This window comes from Blastocystis sp. subtype 4, assembly GCF_000743755.1.
Source record: "Blastocystis sp. subtype 4 strain WR1 chromosome Unknown seqid_0018, whole genome shotgun sequence".
NCBI lineage: Eukaryota > Bigyra > Opalinata > Blastocystidae > Blastocystis > Blastocystis sp. subtype 4.
In genome coordinates this window covers 34,648-60,011 of record NW_014569529.1, presented here as the reverse complement: position 1 = coordinate 60,011, position 25,364 = coordinate 34,648, and the positions used below count along the sequence as shown (strand labels likewise).

Here is a 25,364-nt window from a genome sequence, read left to right as displayed (position 1 = left end):
ATTCAAAACAAACAATACAACTCTCAATCATCCTTAATGCTGAGAACCAGAGCTACGAACTTCGCCCAAGTCTTCCTCCTTCCTCATTTCTTCTTCCTGGACAATGTCAGTACTCTCGGCAGCTTGCTGGGCATACAAACTCGAATCGTTCGCAGTATGAATAGCCTCATTGTAGCTGGCATGAAGGTCTTCCTCATCTTCAGATCCCTCATCCACTGGTGGCATCAAGTCATCATAAATTGTCTCCCGATTCTCTCCACCCTGATCATCGCTCGAATCCGAATCGCTTGAATAGAAGTTCGCCTCCATCTCTAATAACTTCTGTTTGCGCTCCAGACGCTCCTGACGCTTCTGCTCCAGATTCTTCTTACGATCCTCGTCGAAGCCTCCCCACATCTCCTCCATATTCACAGGCTCAGCTGGATGCACGTACACCCACAGAGCGTAGCCCAGACCAATGAAGAGAACGATGAAGATGATCATTGAAACAACCAGCAACACTGTTAACACCGTTGTATCCAACTGAGAAGGTGGTTCAGGACTGCTAGGAGATGTCGTCACCACACCGAAGGTTCGTCCAGTCAGGATTGCCTTTCCATTCGAGAACGAACAGTCGTTCTCCTCTTCTGCATCGCGTATCGTCCAACCAGTAGACTGGATCTCTCTCTTAGAAGCACAAGCAGCATCATCAGCATCACGCTTCGGGTACTTCAATGAGTAGTCTCTTGACAGTTGTCCATCTACCTTACCGTTGATCAACACTTCGTAACAGTATCCCTCTGTGATATCTGTATCGATCATCACACACTCGAAGCGGTTGATACGCACCAGATCACTACCACTGTCCGTCAACAACCGACGGTTACCTGTCTCCAGTGTCACCTCACTGCCATCACTGAATTCGAATGTGTTACCCGTAGACAGATCCACATCACTGCTCTCAGCCATCTGACGCCAACCATCCAGAATAGCTTCCACCTTCTCCGTATTACCTGCATTGCTCGTCAACAATCTCACCAGCAAAGTCTGAGGCTGCTCTCCATTACCAGCATCATAAGCAGTCTTCACCTGTTGAGCATAGGATCCCACGAAATCAGTAACATTGCTAGCATCCATTGTTGCTATGACACTCAAAGCGAACGAGTTGATATCATAGTTCATTCCATACATCACCTGGAAGATCTTACTCGAATGCTTCACATCATGCGACACGATCTCAGTAGCAGCGTTAGTAATAGTGTCCTTGTCACTCTTTGCAGGATCCACCGTCGTAGCCTTCAACAAATAGGACACGATATTCTGAGAATTTGTCAGTGTTGTGAACACATGCTTCACTTCGTCTACTGTCATCGTCTCACCGGTTACAGGCAGGACATGTACACCATAGTTGTCATAAGGGAAGTAGCCAACAGAGTCTGTGAACTTATAGCAAAGCTTGTAGTTCATAAAGCCAGTAGCCACTGTGAACAAGGCTGTCTTATCGTTCAACGTGAAAGCCACAGCATTCATATCTGATGAAGGACAAGCACCAGTCTCAGGGACAAATACGAAGCGATCGGTCTCCAGAGCCTGCTCAGAGAATACTACTTCACTCTCCACACTAGTCAGCAAGAACAAAGGCTCATCCACAGGAATCACACGAGCGAAGCGTACACCCATTCCCGAGTACGAGAAGAACGGCGAGTTCTCACTCAAGCGCACACACAGCTGATTCTCCGCATCAAACACAGTCGTATCCGAAGGAGTGATCTCCACTGAGTTCGTTGATGATGTCATAATCGCATCCACGCCAGCAGCCAACGAAGTACATGAACCTGAAGCAGATAACACACGTACCATCACACCCTCTGGCAAAGTACCTTGCTTCAAGGTCAATGAGAAGGTCTGGGTCTGTCCTTGGACCAAAGTCTTTGGATACACACTCAAAACCTGATAGATGGCGATCGTGAAGTCAGGTAGCAGATGGAACGATGAAGTCTCACCAAACTCACTCAGACGGTAACACACATGATATGAAGAAGCAGCAGTACCCAGAGGAACTGTTACAGAACCACTGTTCAGAGTCACTCCTGTCACACCACTGCAAGATGAAGAGGCAACGAAGGCCACCTGATCATCCACCTTCAGGTTCTGACCCTGGACTGTGAAGGTCACATCCGACACCGCTTCTGACACGAAAGGCACTGGACTCTCCAAAACTGTGAACACCTTGAACACCTTGCGAATACGAGAAGGCACATAGACAGAACCAGGCAAACGCAGACACAGATTCAGACTTCCATAAGCACGTGTAAACACCGAGTTCACGGTTACTGAAGATCCTGAGCGTGAAGACTCGAACTCCATCACGTAGTTATCGCAAGTAGACTCCGTCCACACCGCATATACTGTCTGAGAGGTAGCCACATACGATAGGAAGTCCTGTTCCACAGTAATAGAGTCGCTGATCGGATCCTCGCTCAATACGAACAACACAGGATCATTACGCACCACATCAATTGCTGTCTCCACAACTGTGATCTTATGATCATAGTGGACATACTGATTGGAAGCAACGTGATGGACAATACACAAATAGTACTCACCAGCCTCTGGGAACTCCACCGTCATCAACGTAGCACTTGTACCATCCACAGATACAGTGTTCATCTGAATCGGGTTCGTCGATACTCCCTCACTGCAACTTGTAGAACTCTTCACGAACTTCACACGGTTGTCCAAGCTGAAGTGAGTACCAGTCAACACCAGAGCCGTATTCACACCCTCAGGCGTAGTGAAGCCTGCTGTAGGCAGAGCCACATTACTAAGCCATGAAGAGTGAGACATGGCAGACACCGAGTACACCACCACAGGTATAGCAGATACCTTCACTGTACCATAGCCAACGAAGTTGTAACACATGTACTGGACTGAAGGATTCGTTATCGTCACTGTCACACTATTCAGAGAAGTCACCTCCACAGCATCCTCAGGAACAGCTCCACACTCCTCAGACACGAACCACAGCTTATCACCCAAAGCACGACCAAGTCCAGTGATCACCAGATCAGTTGGCTGATAGGCTACCATGTAGTCAGGCTGGATCGAGGCAATGAGATACACATTCAGTGTCTTGCTAGGATACTTCATGTACACACTCTCACCACTGAACCTGTAGCACAACTCATACGCTGACTCGGACAGTGTTGACTGAATCAGCAATTCTGCGCTGTGACTTGAACCAATAGCATAGGTCAGCACTGAGGCCACCGAACAATCGTCTCCCACAGGGACATACTTCAACATATCACCAGCTCCCACATGGAATCCACTCAGTGTCACAACATAACGACCGTCAGTCACCTTCAACACATCCTTCTCGTCTCCCAGAGCCACTTCCGTTAACTCCTTCACATACAACTGGAAGCTAGACATGTAGTGCCAGCTATCCTCTGTCTTCACACAGAAACGCAGAGGAGACTCCAGACCCGACGTTGCCGTCAGCTCCGCCACATGTCCCATCACATTCACCTCAATGCTAGTCACAGGCTCAGCGTTACAGTTCTCTCCATCCACCAGCTTCACTTCCATCTCGCGGTAGTACTCCACAGCACCAGTGAAAGTCACATTCTTGCTGGTATCCTCGTCACCCTTCACCAACGACACCAAACCTGTCGAGTCCTCAATACCAACATTATAAGCCTCCACCGTGAACGGAATGTGATCGTACGACACGAAACGACTCTCACCGAAGCGCACACAGAATCTGTAGTCTCCAGGCTGCTCAATCACGAATGGCTCTGCCACGAACTTATTCAACTCCGTACCATTCATCAGGGCCACAGTCAACAGGGTACCCAGAGCCATGCAGTCGCGGTTGGAACGCACCAGCTTCACATCTGCCTGATCCAGACCACGTCCCGTGAGAATCAGTCCTTCAGTATTGATGGACTCGGAAGAAGGTAAGCTCAGATTCACTAACCACTTGCTCACAGACACCTCCTCCAGACCATACACCTCCAGAATATGACCAGTGTAGTGATAATTCTCATTGTAAGCACTGTACTTCACACACAAGTATACTGTAGAATCCATGTCAGCCACATTCATCTCTGCATACAGACCCTCCAGATTCTCGTGAATGGCTTCATCGCTCACCTTCTCCGTGCACAAATCGTTCTTAGCCAAACGCACTCTTCCGTTGCTCAGACCCTCACCTGTGAACCACAACAGAGAATCCACCTCACGGATCACATACTCAGGTTCCACACTCTCCACATACAACAGAGTAATTGTGAAGTTTGTCATGATATAATCAGACAGCTTACGGAACTTATAGCACACGTGAAGTTGAGGCACCTTCTCACTGAACACAGCTTCCACGTTTGCCTTCAAATCTCCACAAGTCACACTGTACACCACTGCATCCTCATCACAACTCTCCTTAACAAACTTCACCTTATCATCCTTGTGCACAGTCTTGGAGTGGATAGTCACAGTGTGTTTATCACGCTCCTCAATCGTCGTCACAGGGAACGTTGTATGCTCCACTAGCTCCACCTCATGACTAGCCAAGACAGTTATCACCACATTGCTCACTACGTAAGGAGTATTATCACCATCCAGCTTCACACACATCTTGAACTCGCCAAGTCCGTTGAAAGTATGGACTAAGGTCACCAGATCTTCATTCAACTCCGAAGAAACCATCACACAAGTAGACGAGGCTGACTGAGTGAATCCGAACTTATCATCAGCAATCAAGGTAGCACCACGCATCTCCACCTCGTTCTCCTCATTAATCACAACATAACGAGGTTCAACACTGATTACTTGAGCAACACGAATGGAATGACTAGGGAACATCACGAAATGCTCTCCATTAAAGCGGTAGCACATGTAGTACACGCCCGGCTCATCTATCTGCACCTCAACTTTACCACTAAACACATTGAAAGAACTCTCAAGGTTATCACAGCTGTTCTTGCGGAACACCACATTGTCCTGATCCGAAATACCGAAACCACCCACAACATATTGCTTCGTTACTGATACCAACATCGCAGTACCGAAACCAGGCATACCCTCGAATGTCTTCACATCCTTCACACTCATCGTGAAAGGAATCTCTTCAGCCTCCGGCAGAATCTGAGGAACCAGATAGTACTTACTCGAACTGAAGCGGTAACACAGATGGACCGTATCATAATCCGAAGAATCGAGTCTCACACGAGCAACGAACTTATCTCCATGCTTATCCACATTCGCCTCCATATTCGCAACAGCAGGCTCTGAACACGACTCATACACCACCTTGAACTCATCATATTCTGACATGCCCAGACCCGAGAATGTCACCTCCTTGCTCTCAGTGTCACCTACTACCACAGTCGACACCAACACATCTGCAACATAGGCAAAGTTCACATCGGCACGGACACTTCTACGCTCCACATACAACGAGCCACCAAAGCGGAAGCAAGCCTTCATAGCACCGAACTCACTGAAGACTAACAGAGCCTCTCCAGTCGCCAGACTCACAGGATAGAATTCAGGAGGATCCTGTGTGCAATCCACGTCTTCGCTATCGGGCAGATAGTACACGAATGCATTATCCTCCAGATTGCTTCCCTTCACAAGGAATTGCGACACAGCATAGTTCTCAGTAGACTCAGATGTCAAGGTAACCTTCATGTTGTCTGTAGCGAATGGTAAGCATGATGCCGTCAACACATTCTCCTCATCAGTCACCATACACTCTGCTTCAATCTCATAGCCATGGAACATGTAACTCACAGCAATCGAAGGACGAGGCAACACCTGACCAGCAGCTCCAGGAATCACACGAAGAGCAATTTCCTCCACAAACTTCGTTTCCGACATTGTCACAGTGAAGCTCACAGGCATCGTTACCAAACGAGCTTGACCCTCCGACACTAGAGAGGTGAACTCTCCAGCAGTCCAAGCACTCTGATCCAGAGCACTTACCTCGTAGTTCACGTTTCCAATACCAGGTCCACTGTAGGTCACCATAACAGGCACACGACGCACAATCGTCTCTGAAGTCATCGCTACCACATCCAAGACTGACAGGAAGTAATCATAGGCAATCGGAGTAGTGTATCGGTCGAACTTGTAACACACCTTGTAGGTCACATTCAACGCAGTAGGCACAATCACGTCCGCAGTAAGTGTCTCCTCTCCAGTCACCTCGAAATAGGAATTCAGATCTGTAGGGCATGAATTACCCACGGGCACCACAGCCAAGCGGTCTCCAGCAGCCAGACCCACACCTTCCACTGTCAGAGTATTCATCGTACCAGCCACAATCATTGGTCTGCTAACAGACTCCAGATGAAGCACATCCACCGTCACATTGCGAGCAAGCACGAACGAATTCGATCCAGAGAACTTCACACACATCTTGAAGCCGAAGCCAGCCTCCAGGAATGTCATCTTGAAGGTTCCATCCTCCTCCACTTCACAGATACGCTCGTTGACAGCATAGCTCATACAATCTGAATCCACCACAGCTTCACTCGTCGTGAACAATATCTGATCGCCACGATTCAACACAGCACCAATCGTACCCGTCACATTGAAGACGTGCTCCACTCCCTTGATAGCCACATGCTCGCCAGGAAGGATATCACGTACAAGGATAGGAAGATGATCTGCTTCGTGCCACACCTTGTTGCCGTACACCAGCATCTCAATACACAGCTTCTTCTCACCTCCCACAATCGGATACACCGCCACCGTCATATCACGCGATACTACCAGAGGAGAATAAAGAGCTCCTTCCGTACAGTCTTCCTCCATTCCAATCATCTTCACAGCATCACCGTATGTGATACCCGTACCATTCAACTTCAGGGTCGTGATCTCATAGGCATTCAACAAAGTAGGTTCCACACTTGTTAGACCAACCACACTAAACTCCAGATCCCTTATCATCTCGTAAGCATCGGTACACTGGAAACTGAAGCACAGGCTATACCGATTCGGATCTAACAATACTGTGAAGTTTCCATCAGCCGAAATCGTCTTGTAGTATTCATCACCCATCTCTCTAGAGCAACCACTGCCGTAAGGCACGAACTTCACACAGCTTGTAGCCACTCCTTGGCCTCCTATCGTCACAGTCACCTCATGCTCCACAAATGCGAAATTCGGTGTCACACTAGTCACAGTCAGAGCCACAGTATTCACCTTAATCCACTCATATGAATACCACTCATTACTCACAGTGTTGTAGCGATAACAAGCATGATATGTCTCACCTTCCTCAGGGAAGAACATTACAGCACGTTTATCCTTCACCACCGAATAAATGCCCTCGTCATTCTTACAGTCTTCACCCTTCTTAATCAGCTTCACTTCATCACCTGTAAGTAACTCCATGCCCTCTAGAATCATCGAATTATTGCGTCCTGCAACAGCTTCCTCAGGCAAGATACCAGTGAGCAACACCATATGAATGGTACCACTGATCTCCAGATAGGTATCAGTGTACTCATACTTGTAACACACTTTGAACTCCTTCTCCTCATAATTCACAGTCACATCTGCATACACCTTATCCTTCAGATCACCAGCAGATTGCAGGGGTAGGTCAATGAATGGTCTGTTCTCCACAGGTGGACATACTACAGACAACGTAGCAGTGTCTCGAGGAGATACACCCTTACCAGTTATGGTGATACGCGACTCCTGATGGGTAATCAAGTAGAGTGGTCCAACAGACAGATCAGGTGTATCGTAGACAGTAACAGTCAATTCTGGAGCAGTGTATAGGACATACTCATCCACGAAGTTATATTTGCTGTACTTGTAACAAGTATAGAACTCACCCACTGTCGTGAAGTTGAACGGCTCCGTATTCACACGTACTGAATTTACAGCCAACTCCGGAGTACAACGAGCTCCCTCCGCCTTCGGGATGTAATACACACGATCCTGTTCAGATACGATACCATACGTGCTATTATAGGTGATAATCTTGGGGACATTCACAATTGCCGTGTTAGACTCGATTGAAGTCAAGTTATCAACACGTATACCTCTCATCTGGTAATAACTGTACTTATGCCATACCGTGCCGAAGAACTTGTACCACACCTGATACTTGCCTCCCTTCTCGAACTGATACTCCACAGAACGATCCAAACGAGTCAACATCTGTTCTGTTGGGGGCTGCTCCGTCATACTGCCTTGAGGCTCGATAAACACTTGTTCTACAGGCTGGTCACCAAATGCAGGTTCTGAACTCGACAGTTCCAGACTGAACAGAGATACCAACATCGATTTCTTTTCATCCTTAGGCATGAATTGCAACTTCAAGTAACGACCCACGAAGTTCACAGGCACTACAAGGGCTCCCGTCACCGTCTCCTCTGGCGTCTTCTCGATGGCCACCTTGAAGGTGTATCGGTCAGGTGCATGCAGATAACTCACAGTCACCGACTTCACATTGCTCAGCTGAGCGAAGCGCACCTCACGCACATTCTTCGACTCGCCTAGATCTAGCATCACCCAGTGACCCTCTGTACCAGCGCAAACACCGTCCACAGGGAACTCCAACACGCCTCCAACCATCTCTGTAGCATTGATTACATGACTGACACGACCACAATCCTCAGCGAACCAGTTCGTTGATACCTCACTATGATACCGACGAAGTACAGGCACTGATGTGGTGAACACCAGAGGAATAGAATCGAAGGTCACATAAGGTAATTCCGAATTAGCATAGAACGAGTGGACAGCAGTCAGATTCACAGCAGTCATCGTCAACAGAGGATCTGAGATCATCGTGAACTTATCATCCACACCAATACACATCTTAGCTCCAATAGCAGAACTGTTGAATGTTACCTTCGCCATTTCATTCGAAATCGTAGCTATATTAGACACCCTCATATCTTCTGTACAGTCTTCAGCCTCAGGCTTCACATACACCACCTGCAGATCATCCAAATTGCTACCAGTGTAATGAATATCCGTTGGCTTTGACTTTGACACAACCACCTTGTTAGGATAACGCGTAGTCACAGATACAACACGTAGCTTCACATCTGGGTAGTAGACATACTCCTCAGTTCCACTGAACTTGTAGCAAAGAGTCAACTCCTTGTCATTTACATCATCTACCACCACCTTATGCTTATCACCATCGATCTCTCCAGGATAGGATACCACATCTGAGCAGCCATGTAACACCCACTTAAACTGATCGTCAGCACTCAACGAATCCTCATAAGCAGACAATGTGTAGCTTGTAGGGACATAAGGCTGAGCCACAGCCACAGTACCACTCTTAATGGACTTGAAGTACACATCCGAGCCAGGGATACAATCCCATTGCACATTGTCGATTGTATAACAGATCTGATACACGTCATCCTTACCCTCTAATTCTTGCACTGTGATCTTATTCTCGATCACCTCGTAGGTTATGCCTCCAGCGGTCGAACCACTCTTACTCTTCAACTGGAACTTCACATATGGAGTTGAGCCCTCAGGGAAGTAACCACCAATAGGAATAGTCACAGGCTTCATTCCTCCAGGAGGAACAGCGAATACCAAATTCGACTCAATCTCAATCTTAGCACGCTCCACAGTCATCACACGACCTGTATTAACTGGCCTCTCCACATCTTGGAATTGGTAGAACACAGCGAACTGTTTACCCACACAGTTTCCCTTCATGGAAGCCACAGTGATACGCACCGTGTTGCTATCTTCCAGACTCAATGTAGCATCCACATCTTCTTCACTGCAAGTACTAGTCTGACCCTCAGTCTCCAGAGCCTCGAACATGACTCTATCATTAGCCTTCATACCGTAGCCCGAAATGATGAATTCCGTCTCAGCACCAGCCAACAGATGATCCTTATCAATCGACTCAATCTCCAACACAACACCCGAAGCAAACTCCTTCGATGTATTGCAACCACTGTCCAGACAATACACCAGAGTGAAACTGCCACCAAAAGGAGGCACGATTGTCACCTTACCAGATTGTACAGTGAAGTCTCTTTCATCACCCTCATTATAGATCATTCTCACCGTAGCGCCAGAAGAAATCAGAACACCCGTCACGGAAATCTCCTCAGGTACAGCCTTGACAATGTACAAAAGATCTGGATGGCTGTTCACACTCACAACATCCACTTCTTTAGACTTCACGATCATACCACCGAACCAGTAGCACACACTACTCTTTCCAGCAGGCAGAATCACTGATTCAGTTAAGTTCTTCTTCTCTGCAGAACGGCAATCCGGGCCCACTGACATCAAATCGTTCTCCGAAGCTCCCGTTACATCAAAGGTGAACATCACATCCTCATTAGCAAATACAACAGATGGTGTCACCGCCGTCAGAGCCAGAGAATTCACTACAGTCAGAGTCACACCTGTATCAATCCACTCATCTGACTGACCGAACTTGTAGCATACCGTCAATGAGGAAGCTTCAATGGAATCCAACTTTATCGTCACTTGTGAATCAACCACATACAGTGGAGTCATATTCACATAATCCTCACAATCATTGCCTGAGATCAGACGCACCTCATCGTTACTGCTTCCTACTGACAACAGATGACCCACGAAAGTGTATGTATTTATCTCAGACACATACAATATGTTCGGACGAACTCCCGTGACTGAAGCCACCTCCAATTTCTCACCAGTCTCGAACCATGTAGTTCCAGCAAATCCATAGCATACAGAATACACACCACCCTCAGATAGAGAAGCACTGAGCATATTATTAGCCACAACAAACTCATAACGCATATCCGAGCAATCAGAACCCTCAGGAAGGAATCGCACACGATCCAAATTAGATAAACCTTCGCCAGACACAACAGCAGTGAAAGCATGTCCAGCCACAATGAACGACTGAGTCTGCAAAGAGTTGAAGGATACAGCAGTAATGGGAAGAAGATTGGGCATAAAGAATCCATAACTACCGAAGCTATAACACATCTTACTACGTCCACTAGCATTGAACACAACAGAAGCAATTCGGTTCTCCACAACAGCTACAGAACTAATGGCCTTATCTTCACTACACTCAGTCGCTGAAGCACTCACGAAGAACATCTCATCACCATTGCGAATACCCGTTCCAGTCAATGCCACATCAACTGGCTTACCGACCACAATCAACTCAGATGTCGTGTTGAAGTACTCGATGTTACCCACAGACAGAGTCACATCATTATACACCTTCCATGGCTTCGAACCGAACTTGTAACACATCACTGCCAAGTCCACAGGGATCTTAGCCACAAACTCCAGACGATTATTACCCATCGCAGTATCCGCACCAAACAGATAGGTAGGAGGAATCACCTTGGTACCATCCTCACATACACTTTCTATATCCTCCAAACGACGCGACTCTGAGACACTCACAAATGACACCACCTGCTTCTGTATAGGACGCAAGAAGACATCAATAGAACTCAAGGTCACCTGCAGATTCTCCTCATCGAAAGACTCGAACGTGAACTCAATTACGTCCGTAACGAATGGCGTTGTCAAAGACACGTCATAGTAAGGATCCAAGAACTCGAGATTATCCAACTCCTTCGAATCAATAAACTCCTTTTCACCAGCAGCATTGATAGCACTTACCGTAAATGATTTAGGAGAAGTCTCATTGCTCATTGCCGTCATCTCCACACGATCCACCTCCATAACCTCAGGGAAGCGTAGTGTCAGAGACAGAGAATCAGCTCCATTACGTACTAACGTCACGTTATTGAAAGTATTATTCAAGAAGAGATCCTTCAAATCCGAGTCCGACTCACACATTGTCTCAACGATCAACTTACTACACAACTCCTCATTCTTGCTCAGCTCCTCGAAGTCACCAAACACAGGAATGTTATGAAGAGGTAGGATCTGGGTTGAAGGTTGCATATTAGGAACCGAAATGTGAGGCATCTCATCCATGTACACCACAGACATCGTAGGAAGGAACGCCATAGCCATGTGATCAGGGAACACCAGACACAACTGAGCACGATCCACAGGCTTCGTGATAGTTACGCTAATCAAACCATCCTGCACCTTAGCAATTGTTGACACACGCTCGCCACCAACGCAAGACACAGCAGCATCCAGACGACGACCCGCCACAGCAATGAAGAAAGCCTCCGTAGCCAGATCCAGGCCAGTTCCCGGAATCGTCACCTCCTCCTGCAGACCCATCACTAACTCACTTACCACCGACTCCACCTCCACCACAGTCATAGTCACATTAGGCTTCAAGTCAAAGTCCACACCATTCGTGGACACACACAGTTTCATATCGCTAGCACCCTTGGTGAACTCCACCGTAACCTTGTTGTCGTTATTCACACGTTGAGGTTCTATAACCATCTTCTCACAATCCAATCCCTCCGTCCAGGAGACACGACTGCCCACTTCCAAGTTAGGGAAGTATAGATTCTGCTCCACGTTCACAAATGCCAACAAGGATATCGGTTCTTCAGTATCTACCTCAGGAATCGAAGAGTTTTCAGTCAACATTAACTCCACTGGCTGCTTAATCAGACCTGCAGAAGACTCCTGGAAAGAGTAGCACATCTCCATCGTGTTCGACACTCCGGTGAAGGTTACCACAACCTCTCCATTCTCCACAACACTCTCCACAATAGCCTCATTGCAACTGTCACCAGGAGCAACAAACGCCACGTTATCACCATCAGCAATGCCCACACCCGTGAAGGCAATCGCCACTTCTTGACCGATTACCGCCGACGTAGGATTCAACGCAGACACTCCACGGACCGTCACCGAAGGTTCCTCCAGCAGGATGAAAGCTCCATCGCTAAAAGACACACATATGTGGACCTCCAACATAGCTTCTGTGAACAGGACAGTCGCACTATTCTCGACAAGAGTATGGTTTGCAACCACTCCACTCTCGCACGAATCCGTTGTGAAGATTACACGATCTGCAGCCTCACCAACACCCAGACCTGATCCAACAAAGTTGAAGGTAGTCTCATCGCCCAGATAAGCAACGCTAGGAGTCACCGAAGTCACAACAGGAGTCTGTACTGTCAGCACTACATCCGTCAAGATGATCTCCTCACCCTTCTGGACAGACACCGTCAGCGAATTACCCATTGTCATAGGCAGAGTCACCTGGACAAAGTATTCATTGCTCGAAACATGCTGCACAGGCACTGTCAATTCTGTATCTGCATCACGAAGTACCAGAGAAGCATTCTTCAGATCCATACCCGTCTGTACACTCAGCTTAGTATTGATACCACGGAACAGACTATTCTCCATTGTCAACCTGTACACATTCATCAAATACTCATTCTGACTAATCACCTCGCCATTAAACAAGTAGCACATCTTGTACTGTGCCTCAACCGCAGGCAAAGTCTTGTCCAACTGAATGAACATCTTCTCCGTCTGTTGGACAGGATATGTAGCCACAGCCTCTCCAGAACACTCTGCATCTGCAGCCACAATCTTCACACTATCTCTAGTTGAGATGGCACCACCCGAAACCGTCACAGTTGATCCAGGGAACACCTCCAGAGAGGAGTTCACTGAGAAGCTCGTCTCGAAGATAGTCAAAGGAATATCCACCTTCACAGTCATATTACTCACAAGTCTGTAGCACAGATAAAGAGGATTACCGATGCTCGACGACATCGTCACCATTACCTTCGTATCCGAAATACGCTCGCCATCAAATACATCCGTAGACTCACAAGAATCAGCAGTGAAGAACACAGAATCATCAGCACTCAAGTTGGAACCAGTAAGAGTCAACTCATACTCGCTTCCAGTGATAAAGGCAACCGGGGACACATCTGTCACTGACTTCATCTGAGCACGGACTTGACGGAACACAACCCACATTCCGTTCATATGAGCACACAACACAAAATCATTCTCCACATTATCAGTTTCAATGATAGCCTCGTTAGCATAATCGAACACTTCGGCAATCTGAGATCCACCCTTACTCTCGCACTCCATGGCACTCATGATCGAAGGATCCACGAATCGTACCTTAGACTCACCTGACTCGGACACATAGTGGAAGCGGAGATCATGAATGATCGTAGACTTGGCTCCAAAGTTCGCGTTCACCACCACCTTCACGTACCGAGCCACCGTGTACGAGCCATTCAGTGATACCTTCTCTTTAGGCTCTTCCTCAAGCTCCAACTGATTCCACAGCTTCCAAGGTCCAGTCACTGTGTGCACAGACGTGTAGAAGCTAACCTTCTTCACCGAACGAGTTCCACTCACCGACAACAGATCCACAGCACTCAGAGCCACAGGCTTTGCTAGCGTATACACCAGTGTCACATCCTTAGCAACAGAGAATCCAGCATACGTGTAGTCCTTGCCATCTGTTATCGAACTCACATCACCACGAGTAGCCTCTGAAGACTGCTCACGATCAATGACCAACTGATCTGAAGGCAGTTCCTTCTCCTCAGTCACCTCCACTCCCGTGTTCAAAAACTCCAATTTCACAGCCTGCTTCACTTCCTCAACCAGAACCACCGTGCTCTCAATAGACAGACTATGGACAGTCATCGTGTACTGAGGCACCTCCATGATAACATCAGCGTACTGATAACACATCTTGTACACACCCGGTGTAGAGAAGTTCACTGTCACAGTTGTGGTCTCCTCAACGAAACTGTACTCGAAGCCCTCAGCCTCACAGCTCTCTTCCTCAGGTACAAACTTGATAATATCTGTGTAGTTCCAGCTACGAGCCTCCACTGTTACTATGGTCTCCACACCCTCAAAAGTAATCGAAGGAGATACGACAAAACCTCCACGAATATTCACCACGTTGTCCGTGAACAACATATACTCACTATCGCCTTGGATCTTATAGCACAGATACAGACGGCTTCCCTCAATATTCGAAGGCACTGTCACAGTAGTAGCACTGTCCTGCACCACAGATATTACAGCAGCATTCTTACATGAGTCCTCTGTCCAGCGGATCAGATCACCATCCTGAATACCCTGTCCAGTCAACTGGAAGGTTGTTGCAACGTCCACATTCGCCACAATGCTATTTGGCTCCAGTGTCATGAAGGTGAGCTTGTAACTCTCCATTTCCTTCCAAGCATCCTCACCATACTTCACACAGAAATGATATTCAGAAGCCGAAGGGAACGAGAAGGATGCTTCCTGACCCTGTTCATAGAGAGACAACTCTGTACTAGGTATGGCAGATTCCTCACAACTCTCTGACACATACTTCACAGTCACAGGTACCAGATCGAACACACCCAAGAAGGCAACAGGGAAGGGAACAGGGATACCAGTCATCGGATTGATACGACGCACACTCTTGAATCCAACCATATCCACAGCAGAATTCAATACTGTCACAGTGAACGAACTCGTGTATCGTTTGTTAATAGCCTTGAAGAGGAACTCCACAGAATACTCACCAGTCTTGGTGAACATCACCGACGAAATGGTAGCACCATTCACAGACACATTCGTCACATGAGCCTTCACCTCTTCGTCGTCCATAACAAAGGACACTTCATCACCCACAGCCAAGAAGGTAGAATGGAATACGAAAGTATCAGGAAGGGTAATCACATCACTCAACCACACAGAAGAAGACACATACTCCACACCTGAAGAACGTACAGTCACATCTCTGTAGTAATCCTTACGAGAGGCCAAGAGGTAGCACACAGAAATTGGAGCAAATGATGCAAACAGAGTCACATTCATTCCTCCTTCCACATACTCCTGCTCCACAATTATACTCTCCTCACAATCCATGCCACGGACATAACGCACTGTATCTTCATCTGTCAGACCATCAATGATCACAAACTCAGTCACTCCATTCACAAACTCCGAAGTACCGCTGTACGTGATAGCATGAACAGTAATCATCTCCACGACTGTAGCACCCACATCAGCGTAGTAGTAACACAGAGAGAAGTTACCAGCATTCGAGAATGTCATTGGCTCCGATCTTAACAGACCCTCCTCTGAAGCACCATCACACTGATCATTCGAAGAGATCATGTAGCGATCCTCTTCACTCAATGCATAACCAACGAACTCGAAAAGATGAGTCTCTCCCATCACTAGATCCACAGGATACACAGTTTTCACCTCCGCCACTGTCACAACTTCCGAAGTCGGGAACCACTCCGTACTATGAGCGTACTTGTAATATACCATGTACTCACCAGACTCACTGTAACTGAACTCGAACCAAGTCTCCTCATCCACCTTCATGGCAAACTCAGCCACATAGTTACCATCTGCATTTGCAATCGCCACCAGATCGCCCTCAGCAGCATTAATCACACCAACCACAACACGTGTTGTCACACCAACAGCGAACTTTGTTGTCGACAGACCCGAATACTTACTTACAGTGAACGTATCCAACTGAGCCACCAGATTCACATTACCACCATAAGCATAGCAGATGGACTGAAGTCCAGTCAAAGCATGCACAGTGAATACCATCTCATTGCTCACCTCCTCCATCAATTGGTTCTCATAAGTACATTCCGCATCGCCCACATAGACCTTATCGCCTGCAGTCACCTCCACATAGCGATTCAGAGTGACATTCAAAGAGGTCGTCTCAGCAGCACCCAGAATCACAGGATTCGTAGGTACCAACGTCACAGGGAACACCATAGGATACACCGTCATTGTAAGAGATGTGAGATACACAGTATTCAGCTCATCGAAGTAGTAACACACAGTATACATAGTATTCTGTGTCGCGTTAAACACCAACTCATCCGAGAAGCTCACACGCTCTGTACCAGCAGACTCATAAACAGTATCCACAAGGTTATATTCAGGATTCGAACAATCCGATGTCGTCAGATACAACACATCCTTGCTCGACAGACCCACACCCGACACCATCACCTTCTCCACACCAAGATGATGGATCGTTGTAGGCAGAGGTAGTTCAGCAACCCATACAGGAATACTATAGGTATCGATACCCACTACCTTGAAAGTAACAGTAGATACGAAGATGAGAGCAGGAGCATTGACGTAAGACACACACACGTGGTACTCACCCATGGATGTCACATTCACGATCGACTCCTTGGAAGTCACAGGGTACAATTCCATTGAACGAGTACACTCATCCGTAGCGAAACCAATAGCATTAATGGACTCAGAACCAGTACCAGACACAGAAACCACCTCAGCCTGATTGAAGTACGATCCCTTCTTGTTCAAAGCAACTGTGTACACAGGAAGAGTCATTGAAATCTCACCAGCATAAGTATGATTGTAGACCATCGTCACTGTCGAGTTCGTGAACTCCATAGTACTGAACGACACAAACTTTGTACCATTCACGACTGACGACACACCTTCTTCACCATTCAGTGTCACTGTATCCTCCTCATTGAATGCAGGAATCAATACTTCCAAGTAGTTGCTCGCTCCACTCACTACAAAGGCAGGATAGAAGTTTAGAGTCTCCACAACCACATTCACCGTGATGTTCACAGGAATAGGCGTGCGGTAACCCATGAACTTGTAGCAAAGTGTCCAGCGACCCAGGTAGTTCAACTGTAGCAAGAACGAGAGGTTCTCATCCAACAATCCACCCTGACTCATATCACACACACCATCTACCATCACTCCAACACGATCACCAGCAGCCACATATTGACCCGAGATGGTCACACGATGAGGCACGTTAACAATGTTGGTCAGAGCCTGAGAATTCACTGAGGCAATCGCCACTGTCTTCTGAGCCATAGGCTGCTCGTTAGGGAACAGCATACACACATTCAACTCGCCTGTCATACCCAGAGCCGGGGCCAGATCTGCCTTTCCATTAACAATCGGAGTGTACGATACTTCCGAACACTCACCCTTAGCAAGACCCACTGAAGTACCTTCCAGGCCAATACCTGTGAAAGTCACTGTGCTCTGCACACCAGCAACCAAGAAGGAAGGAGTCACCTCATTCAACGACTTGACCATGAAGGATGCATCCAGTACAGACCAACCCTCATCTCTCTCCTCCAGACGACGATACAGGGTCGATTCAGGGAAATTGTAGCACACATACATCTTCTCCACACCCTCTGTGAAAGTTACATTCATAGCCACAGAATCCACCACATCCACAGTCATCAAAGTGACGGATGCATCGTTACACTTACTCTCAAGAGTCTCCAACGTATCGTCAGCCTCTGCAACTACGAAACGAACCTGAGTAAATGCAGGAATCGCTCCGAGAATCTGCAAGTCCTTCGTCGTACCAGCCACGATCGAGGAAGCATCACCTGAAGTGAACGCAATACCAGTAGCCTGGTACAAATCGAAGTGACTATTCGGCACCAGACGAGAAACGCCTTCACCAAAGTCGAAGCAGACACTGTAACCAACACCATGACCAGGAACCACAACAGCAATGGGTTCACACAATGATACCAGTGTCGTAGCCTTCACATTGCTGCAATCATCATCAGTCACAATCGTCACAGCACCGTTAACCACAGGAGCAAATCCATGCAGACGAATCTGACTTATACGGATATAATTGAATGAATCATCATAGCTGTTAGCGAACACGATACGGAAATGAGTGGCCTGCATGCTGAATGAAGGAGATTCACTCCAACCAATCTCGTTCGGCTTCGTCCATGAAGCCAACAACTCCAAGGCCTCATTATGCACAGCATACACCTGAATATCCTTTGGAGCAGCAGGTCCCGAACCAGCGTACACATCCACACGAGTGAACACATAAGGTCCAGACAAGTAGATGTCTATTGTTCCATTCTCATTCGTATTGAATGACAGAGCCGTACGAGAATTACCGTCGAACAACACATAAGCCTCTGCATTCTCAGGATAAGTCTTCGACAAGGCAATCGATTCAATACCCGAGGTCAGGAAGCTCGAAGAAGCAGTCAGATCCTCAGAGAATCCGCAAGTATCATAGCCCAAACCAGGACCTGCAAGACTCAACTTCGCAGAACCAGCACGAGGATTCGTCTCTAGCAGCGTCACCTGCTCCACACCGCGAGCCAGGAACGTGATATTACTGAAGGAGTAGAAATGAGCATATGAACGGAATCTCATACACAGAATCAGGTTCGCTTGTGCACGAGTCACAGTCACCGTCGTAGAAGTTCCGTTGAACTCTTCCGTAAACATATCATCAGCAGTACCATCACAAGTAACACCCAGATAACCATAAGCTTCTTCATTCACTCCGAAACCATCAATCTGAGCAGAGGTAGCCACACCTCGACTGAACACACGAGGCTGGACATTGAACACAGACAACACGGACATCTTCTGATTGGTGTATTCAGCCCAATTGCGAGTACCCACGAATTTCATACAGAGAGAGGCACCCATAAACACCGTAGAATAAGCCATTGTGAATGTTCTATTCTCAATCATCTTCTCCGTAGTACCAGGAGCCGCAGTCACACATCCATCTAACGACCACATCATACGATCACCATCCACAATGTTATCCTCTTCAATCTCATATGTCTCAGTCTCGCCCACTACAGAGAAGTGCTCCAGGATCGATGCGAAATCGATAATGTTACGCTGATCACGCACTGTAATCGCAAATGCCTCCAACTTCGTGTAGATCTCTCCCTCAGGACGGTAGCACAACACGTATCTCTCAATACTAGCATCCGTGAATAACACGTTGGCAATATGCTGGTTACCCACCAAGTACTCAGGATAAGCAGCATCGCAAGAAGCATCCACAGGCACGAACTTAACATTATCCGTAGGACGAGAACAATAAGTCGACACAAACATAATTGCATAGGTATTCAGAGGCACGTAGCTAGGTTCCATATCATGCACCATCACTACATCCAGAGTCGCTGACTGCATCTCAAAATTCTCACGACTAGGATAACGCAGACATATATGGAGAGGAGGAAGCTCCTCCATCACGAATGACAGGGTTGCTCCGTAACCATCCTCCAAGGCCACTAGAGGGAACACAACATCACCATTAGCCAGAGTCACACGATCAATGTAACAGTTTACATCCGACGTGGTCAACACAGCCTCCACATTGCCACTCAGAATCTCACCACCCATGAAATCACCTGTGAACGAAATGGTATTCGCCACATTACCCACAATACGAGTAGGTAAAATAGAGTTCAATGCAGGTGGCACCACTGTCATCACTACATCACCAATAGCTACGAAGTTCTGATAAGAAGCGTACTTGTAACACATGCGCACAGTAACCTGGGAAGTCATATGCACCATAGAGAACAAGGTCGTCTCACCCTGTACAGAGAACACACGACCAGCAAAGATCTCTTGTTCGCAGTATGAACACACTGACTCACTGTTCATCAAACACAGCTTATCCTCAGTTGTCAGACCCACTCCAGACAACGTCAGTTTCGCCACCAGATCCAAAGGCAACTTGTCCACGTCCAGACTGTATACCTCACGAATATTCACAGTCGTAGTCAGCATCATCCACTCCAGACCGCCATACTTGTAACACACATGGATACCCATACCCGTCTCAGGGAATACCATCATCTGAATACCATACTCATTATGAATACGTGTGATTGGTATAGGAGTAGCCTCTGAGCACAAACCAGCTGTAAAAGCAATCATATCATTCTCAGACACACCATTTCCAGTTACCACGATCGTGTTCAGGTTGCGATTGATCAACTCACTTGTACTCAGCTCGATAGAACCTGGAGCGACCAGAGAGAAGGACTCCACCAGAGTGCTCTTGAACGGCATTCCAAGGAACTGATAACAGAACTTGTACATACCAGGAACCGCATTGAAGGTCATCTCAGCAGTCTGATTCGTAACCGTGAATACGTTTTCACTTGAGCTTGCTACACTCGAGCAGTCAGCAGACTCAGACACGAAAGTGATCTTATCACCATCCTGAATACCAAAACCACTCAATGTCACAGTACGTACTGCACCCACAGGCAGATTATGAGCATTGCTCACAGCATCAATACCTACCACAGTCATATTGAAGTTGTATACAGGAGACCAGTCCTCATCATACCGGCACAGACCATACTCTCCCACCTCACTAATATTCACAATACCAGTACGAGTGCAATCCTTAATTATGTAGTCATATCCAGGATCACTGCAGTCCAGAGCTCCCGTACCATACTTCACCCACTTTACATGAATATCAGCCGAAGCGTCATTACAAGCAACACCTGTGAAACGTACCTCACTTATAATAATGAAAGGAGATGTGCTATCAACGAAACGCATACGCAGGTAACGACCAGATACAGCAAAGTTACCCAGAGAGTACCAACCAGCACGTGTGTTCACAATTTCCACGGTTGCAGCCAGACTCCAAGCTTCATCCTCTGCACTTAACACATCACTACTCTCCAGGACCACAAAGCGAGGATCCGTCTCAATACCCAACAAATACATCTCCACACCCTTCACATGGTAACAGGTACCGAAGTCGAACACCATCCACTGATTCTTACCATCAATAGGACGGTTACACTCAGGGTTGTAATCAATATTCGCACCAAACACCAACGAAGTAGACTGCTTACCATCAATCACCAGAGCAGCATCACCCACGAAAATTGATGACACCCAATCACATCCATTGTTCACTGTTATATCCGTTAACTGAGTCAACTCACAGCTCTCACTAGGAGAAACAGTCAAGTACTGATAATTCACACGGGTCTCCTCCTTTGCCACCACAGTGATTGCATTGCGGAACTCAAGAACCGTGATATAAGGCAGCAATGAATAACCGAAACCAGTTCCGTAATCCACACACACGTACAGACGACTGTAACTCTCTTCGAAGGTCACGGCCACTGTCGAGTCGGCTTTATTCGCATACAACACTGTTGTACAGTCCGTAGAGGTCGAGAAACCAACTCGTGTAATATTAGCAAGGGTATCATCATCATCATACACCATAGTCAGCGAGAATACTGTCTCCACAGTGGTTAGAATGGAAGGAACTGTTGTATTCATCGCCTTCAGACCACAGACATGCACAGTAACACCGGTCAAAGGTCCATGGAAGACACCATACGTAGCCAGAGCCTTCACCTCCGTCTCTTCAACAGGACGAATAAATTCAAGCTCGTTGATTGAACTGGTGTAGGTAGCAACCGTCACATCTTTTTCATTCACAAAGTTGATATCCACAGCAGCAAGGTCCTTGGAATAGAAAGGATTCACCTTCTCAAATTGCACACCTGTACGAGACTCAGCAGGGAAATCAGCAATGTACACATCTCCACCTGTTACAGGTCGATCAATATCCATCCACACTGACTCCGAGTTGCTCACACTTACGAATCGGAACATCATACGCATCACACCTGAAGTTGGCACCGACACGAAAGTGCAAGTAATGGGCACAGTACTGTTGGTCTTCTCAGGACGTGTCAAGCATCGATAAGCCGTTGTATCCGATTCATCAGCATACTTGAAGAAGAATATCATTTCCTGGAGATTTGTTGTACCCTGCACGTTGAAGGTCATTTCTACCTTGCCGAACAAGTTGTATCCAGACTCCACTGAAGCAGTCATCATCACACGCATAACCGTAATAGTCTGGTGAAGATCAATAGGCTCACCTGTGCTCGTTGGCACGTAGAACACGTTGAGTGTGGCCGACTGACAAGTTGCAGGAAGCATAGGAGCCTCGAACAGACGAGCAACATACTTATTCGTGTACACCACCGTAGCCTCGATAGACTCGATACCAGCACAGCTCGAATCCGGCACCATAAGTAACTTGTCTCCATAGCCCACACCCGAACCAATAATAGGCACATTCTCAATCCTTACGCCCTCAGGCACCTCAGACAATTCGAATGAATTGATCTTCAGAACTGTCATCACCAAGCCCGTGTCCACAGGCAATGACTGACCCATCCTGTAGCATACAGCCAATTGGCTGTACACAGGAGTTGTAGTCAACTGTAGTTTCGTGAAGTAGGCAGGGATCACAACACCAATCTGATTCTCACTGTAGATCTCACCTGTAGCATAAATTGTCTCGCAAGCACAACCCATATTACACAATAACACACGATCTGATTCATAGGAAGGAATAAGTGCCGAAGTGTCCAGACGGAAGGTCGTCTCCTGATACTCCGACACAATTGTAGACTCGACACTATTCACCAGGATCACATCAATTGTATCAATCTGCACGTCGATCAAATCATCACAGTATACAGACTCGTAGTTGTAAATCACATAGTATTCTCCAGGACCTGCCGACAGAACCACAGTGGCACGAGCCTTATTCTCATACAGATGGTCCAAAACAAGATCTGAATACACCTTCTGACCATCGTGCATAATGGTTATAGTCTCTGACTCACGGAACACACTCGACTCCAACTCCAGAATATGCTCCTTACCGTGATACATCTTGGTAGTCAGAACAACAGGGTGGTGACGAAGTGTAATCTCCACTTGAGGGATGAACGAAGGCTCCGGAAGCTCATGGAACTTAATCATCAGACCCAAGCGTGAGATTGAATCACTACGATAAGCCTCCTTCACAGGGAAGGTACATTGGCCATCAGCACACAGAATCGTATCTAGAGGCTCCGAGTGATCACCATCGTAGTTCACCGTCTGCATCCACTCCACAGTTCCATGAATTGCTAACGACTCGACACGAGGCTGCGTAACATCAACCACCAAATCCATCGACTTATCCTCTGTACCCACGACTTCCAGAAGTACATTGCTTATAGGAGCGAAGATTGAGGTGTCCACAAACTTCAGACACAGATGTCCATTCTCCATTACGAAATCAGACACACCACTCCAGCTGAAGACACCACCGCTCAGAGAAGCCGTCTCTGTAATAGGACTATTGCAGTCGGTACCCAATGACCAGAACGCCTCATCACCATCTGAAAAACCAATCGAATCAGAATCTATGGTGAAAGTGAAAGGAGCACCACGAAGGACGGTCACATTCGAAGCCGAGATCTTCTTGTACGCTACCTCCACAGGTACAGTTACCACCGAACGATCACCGACCTTATAACACAGCTTGTATGTAGTCTCAGGCTCGCCCACAATCTCATAGTTCATAGACACATGAGCAGAACCGTACTGATCCATCATGGTCTCTACGCTTATTTCCTTATCAACAGCAGTCTCTGCAGAACACTCCTCAGAAGTACGGACGATAAAGGCATTACTGTTGTGCAGTAATTGCACATGACCCATCAACTCCACATCCACACGTGTAAGCACGCTATTATCATCCAGACGACGATACAGAGAGGAACTAGGAAGCATGTAAGCCTTGGTTGCCTTGCTAATCACCGTATCCTCTTTAGGAATGTACAACTTCAGATTCTCATACTTCATCCAGTTGTTCTCACCGAAACGGAAACACACACAGTTCTCTTCTTGCAGATTATCGGTCCTCACAGATTCTGTGGTCATAACATTCGTTGCAGTGCCACTGACAGAGTAAGTGAAGGGAGCCAGATCAGAAGACTCACATGGCTGGTCACAAGGACTCAACGCAAGCAAATCGCCATTCTCCAGATACTCACCACGCACCTCCAGATTGGTTGTCTTGATAGCTTCCGATGTAGTGATGTTCAAACCCTTAATCCAGTACAATACATCCAGCATGGTCACTGTCGACACCTTGCGTGTCATGGTTTCATCGTTCTCGTAGTCAGCAGGAATCTCACCCACATACTGCACGACTACCCACCACTCACCAGCAGATGGAATCACAAATGGAGCCTTTCCATCAAACAGAGACCGCTTCTCTGTCGTTTCACCAGCACTATTGCGCCACCACACCTTGTCAATAAGGTTGTACTGTGACGACACCAATGTCATCACGAACTGCTTATTGGCCACCAGACGCCTATCCGCCTCAATTGATACACTCACCTTGTTGTACATGACTACATGATGATCAGTGTAAGAAACACTTTCATAGCTTGCTACACCATTATTCTTACGGAAGGAAACACAAGCCACCAATTCGCCCTCTTGTGTGAACGTAACCTCCTCCATCGAACTCAGGTTATCTCCATCTCTTCCCTGTATACTATCACATGTATCATTACGAGAAATCCATATAACTCTCACACTCTCTTCATAAGGAGTGTAAATATCCACGCCTGTCACATGATAAGCAAGACCGTAGAATGGTCTCCATGTGGCGGGATCGAAGTGTACTGAATACAGATGCAGCACTGTTCCAACAGGCATAGCCACCTCATTGGCATAAGTATAACACACTGTCAACTCATCATCATAACCATGTTCAAACTTGAACTCGACATTACCTGACTTCTCTATGG

General features: G+C 47.0%; 1 protein-coding gene across 1 annotated transcript in view; it reads right to left on the bottom strand.

Annotated features, from left to right (window-relative positions):
- Nucleotides 1–33: 33 nt before the first annotated feature.
- JH06_0260 (hypothetical protein) overlaps nucleotides 34–25,364 on the bottom strand; it is a gene marked incomplete at both ends in the record, with an annotated part of 40,608 nt that continues 15,277 nt past the window's right edge. The window contains 2 exons of the mRNA XM_014674076.1: nucleotides 34–11,030; nucleotides 11,061–25,338. Of these exons, the coding sequence (XP_014529562.1) occupies nucleotides 34–11,030; nucleotides 11,061–25,338 (25,275 nt within the window). The remainder of the gene's footprint in view (nucleotides 11,031–11,060; nucleotides 25,339–25,364) is intronic.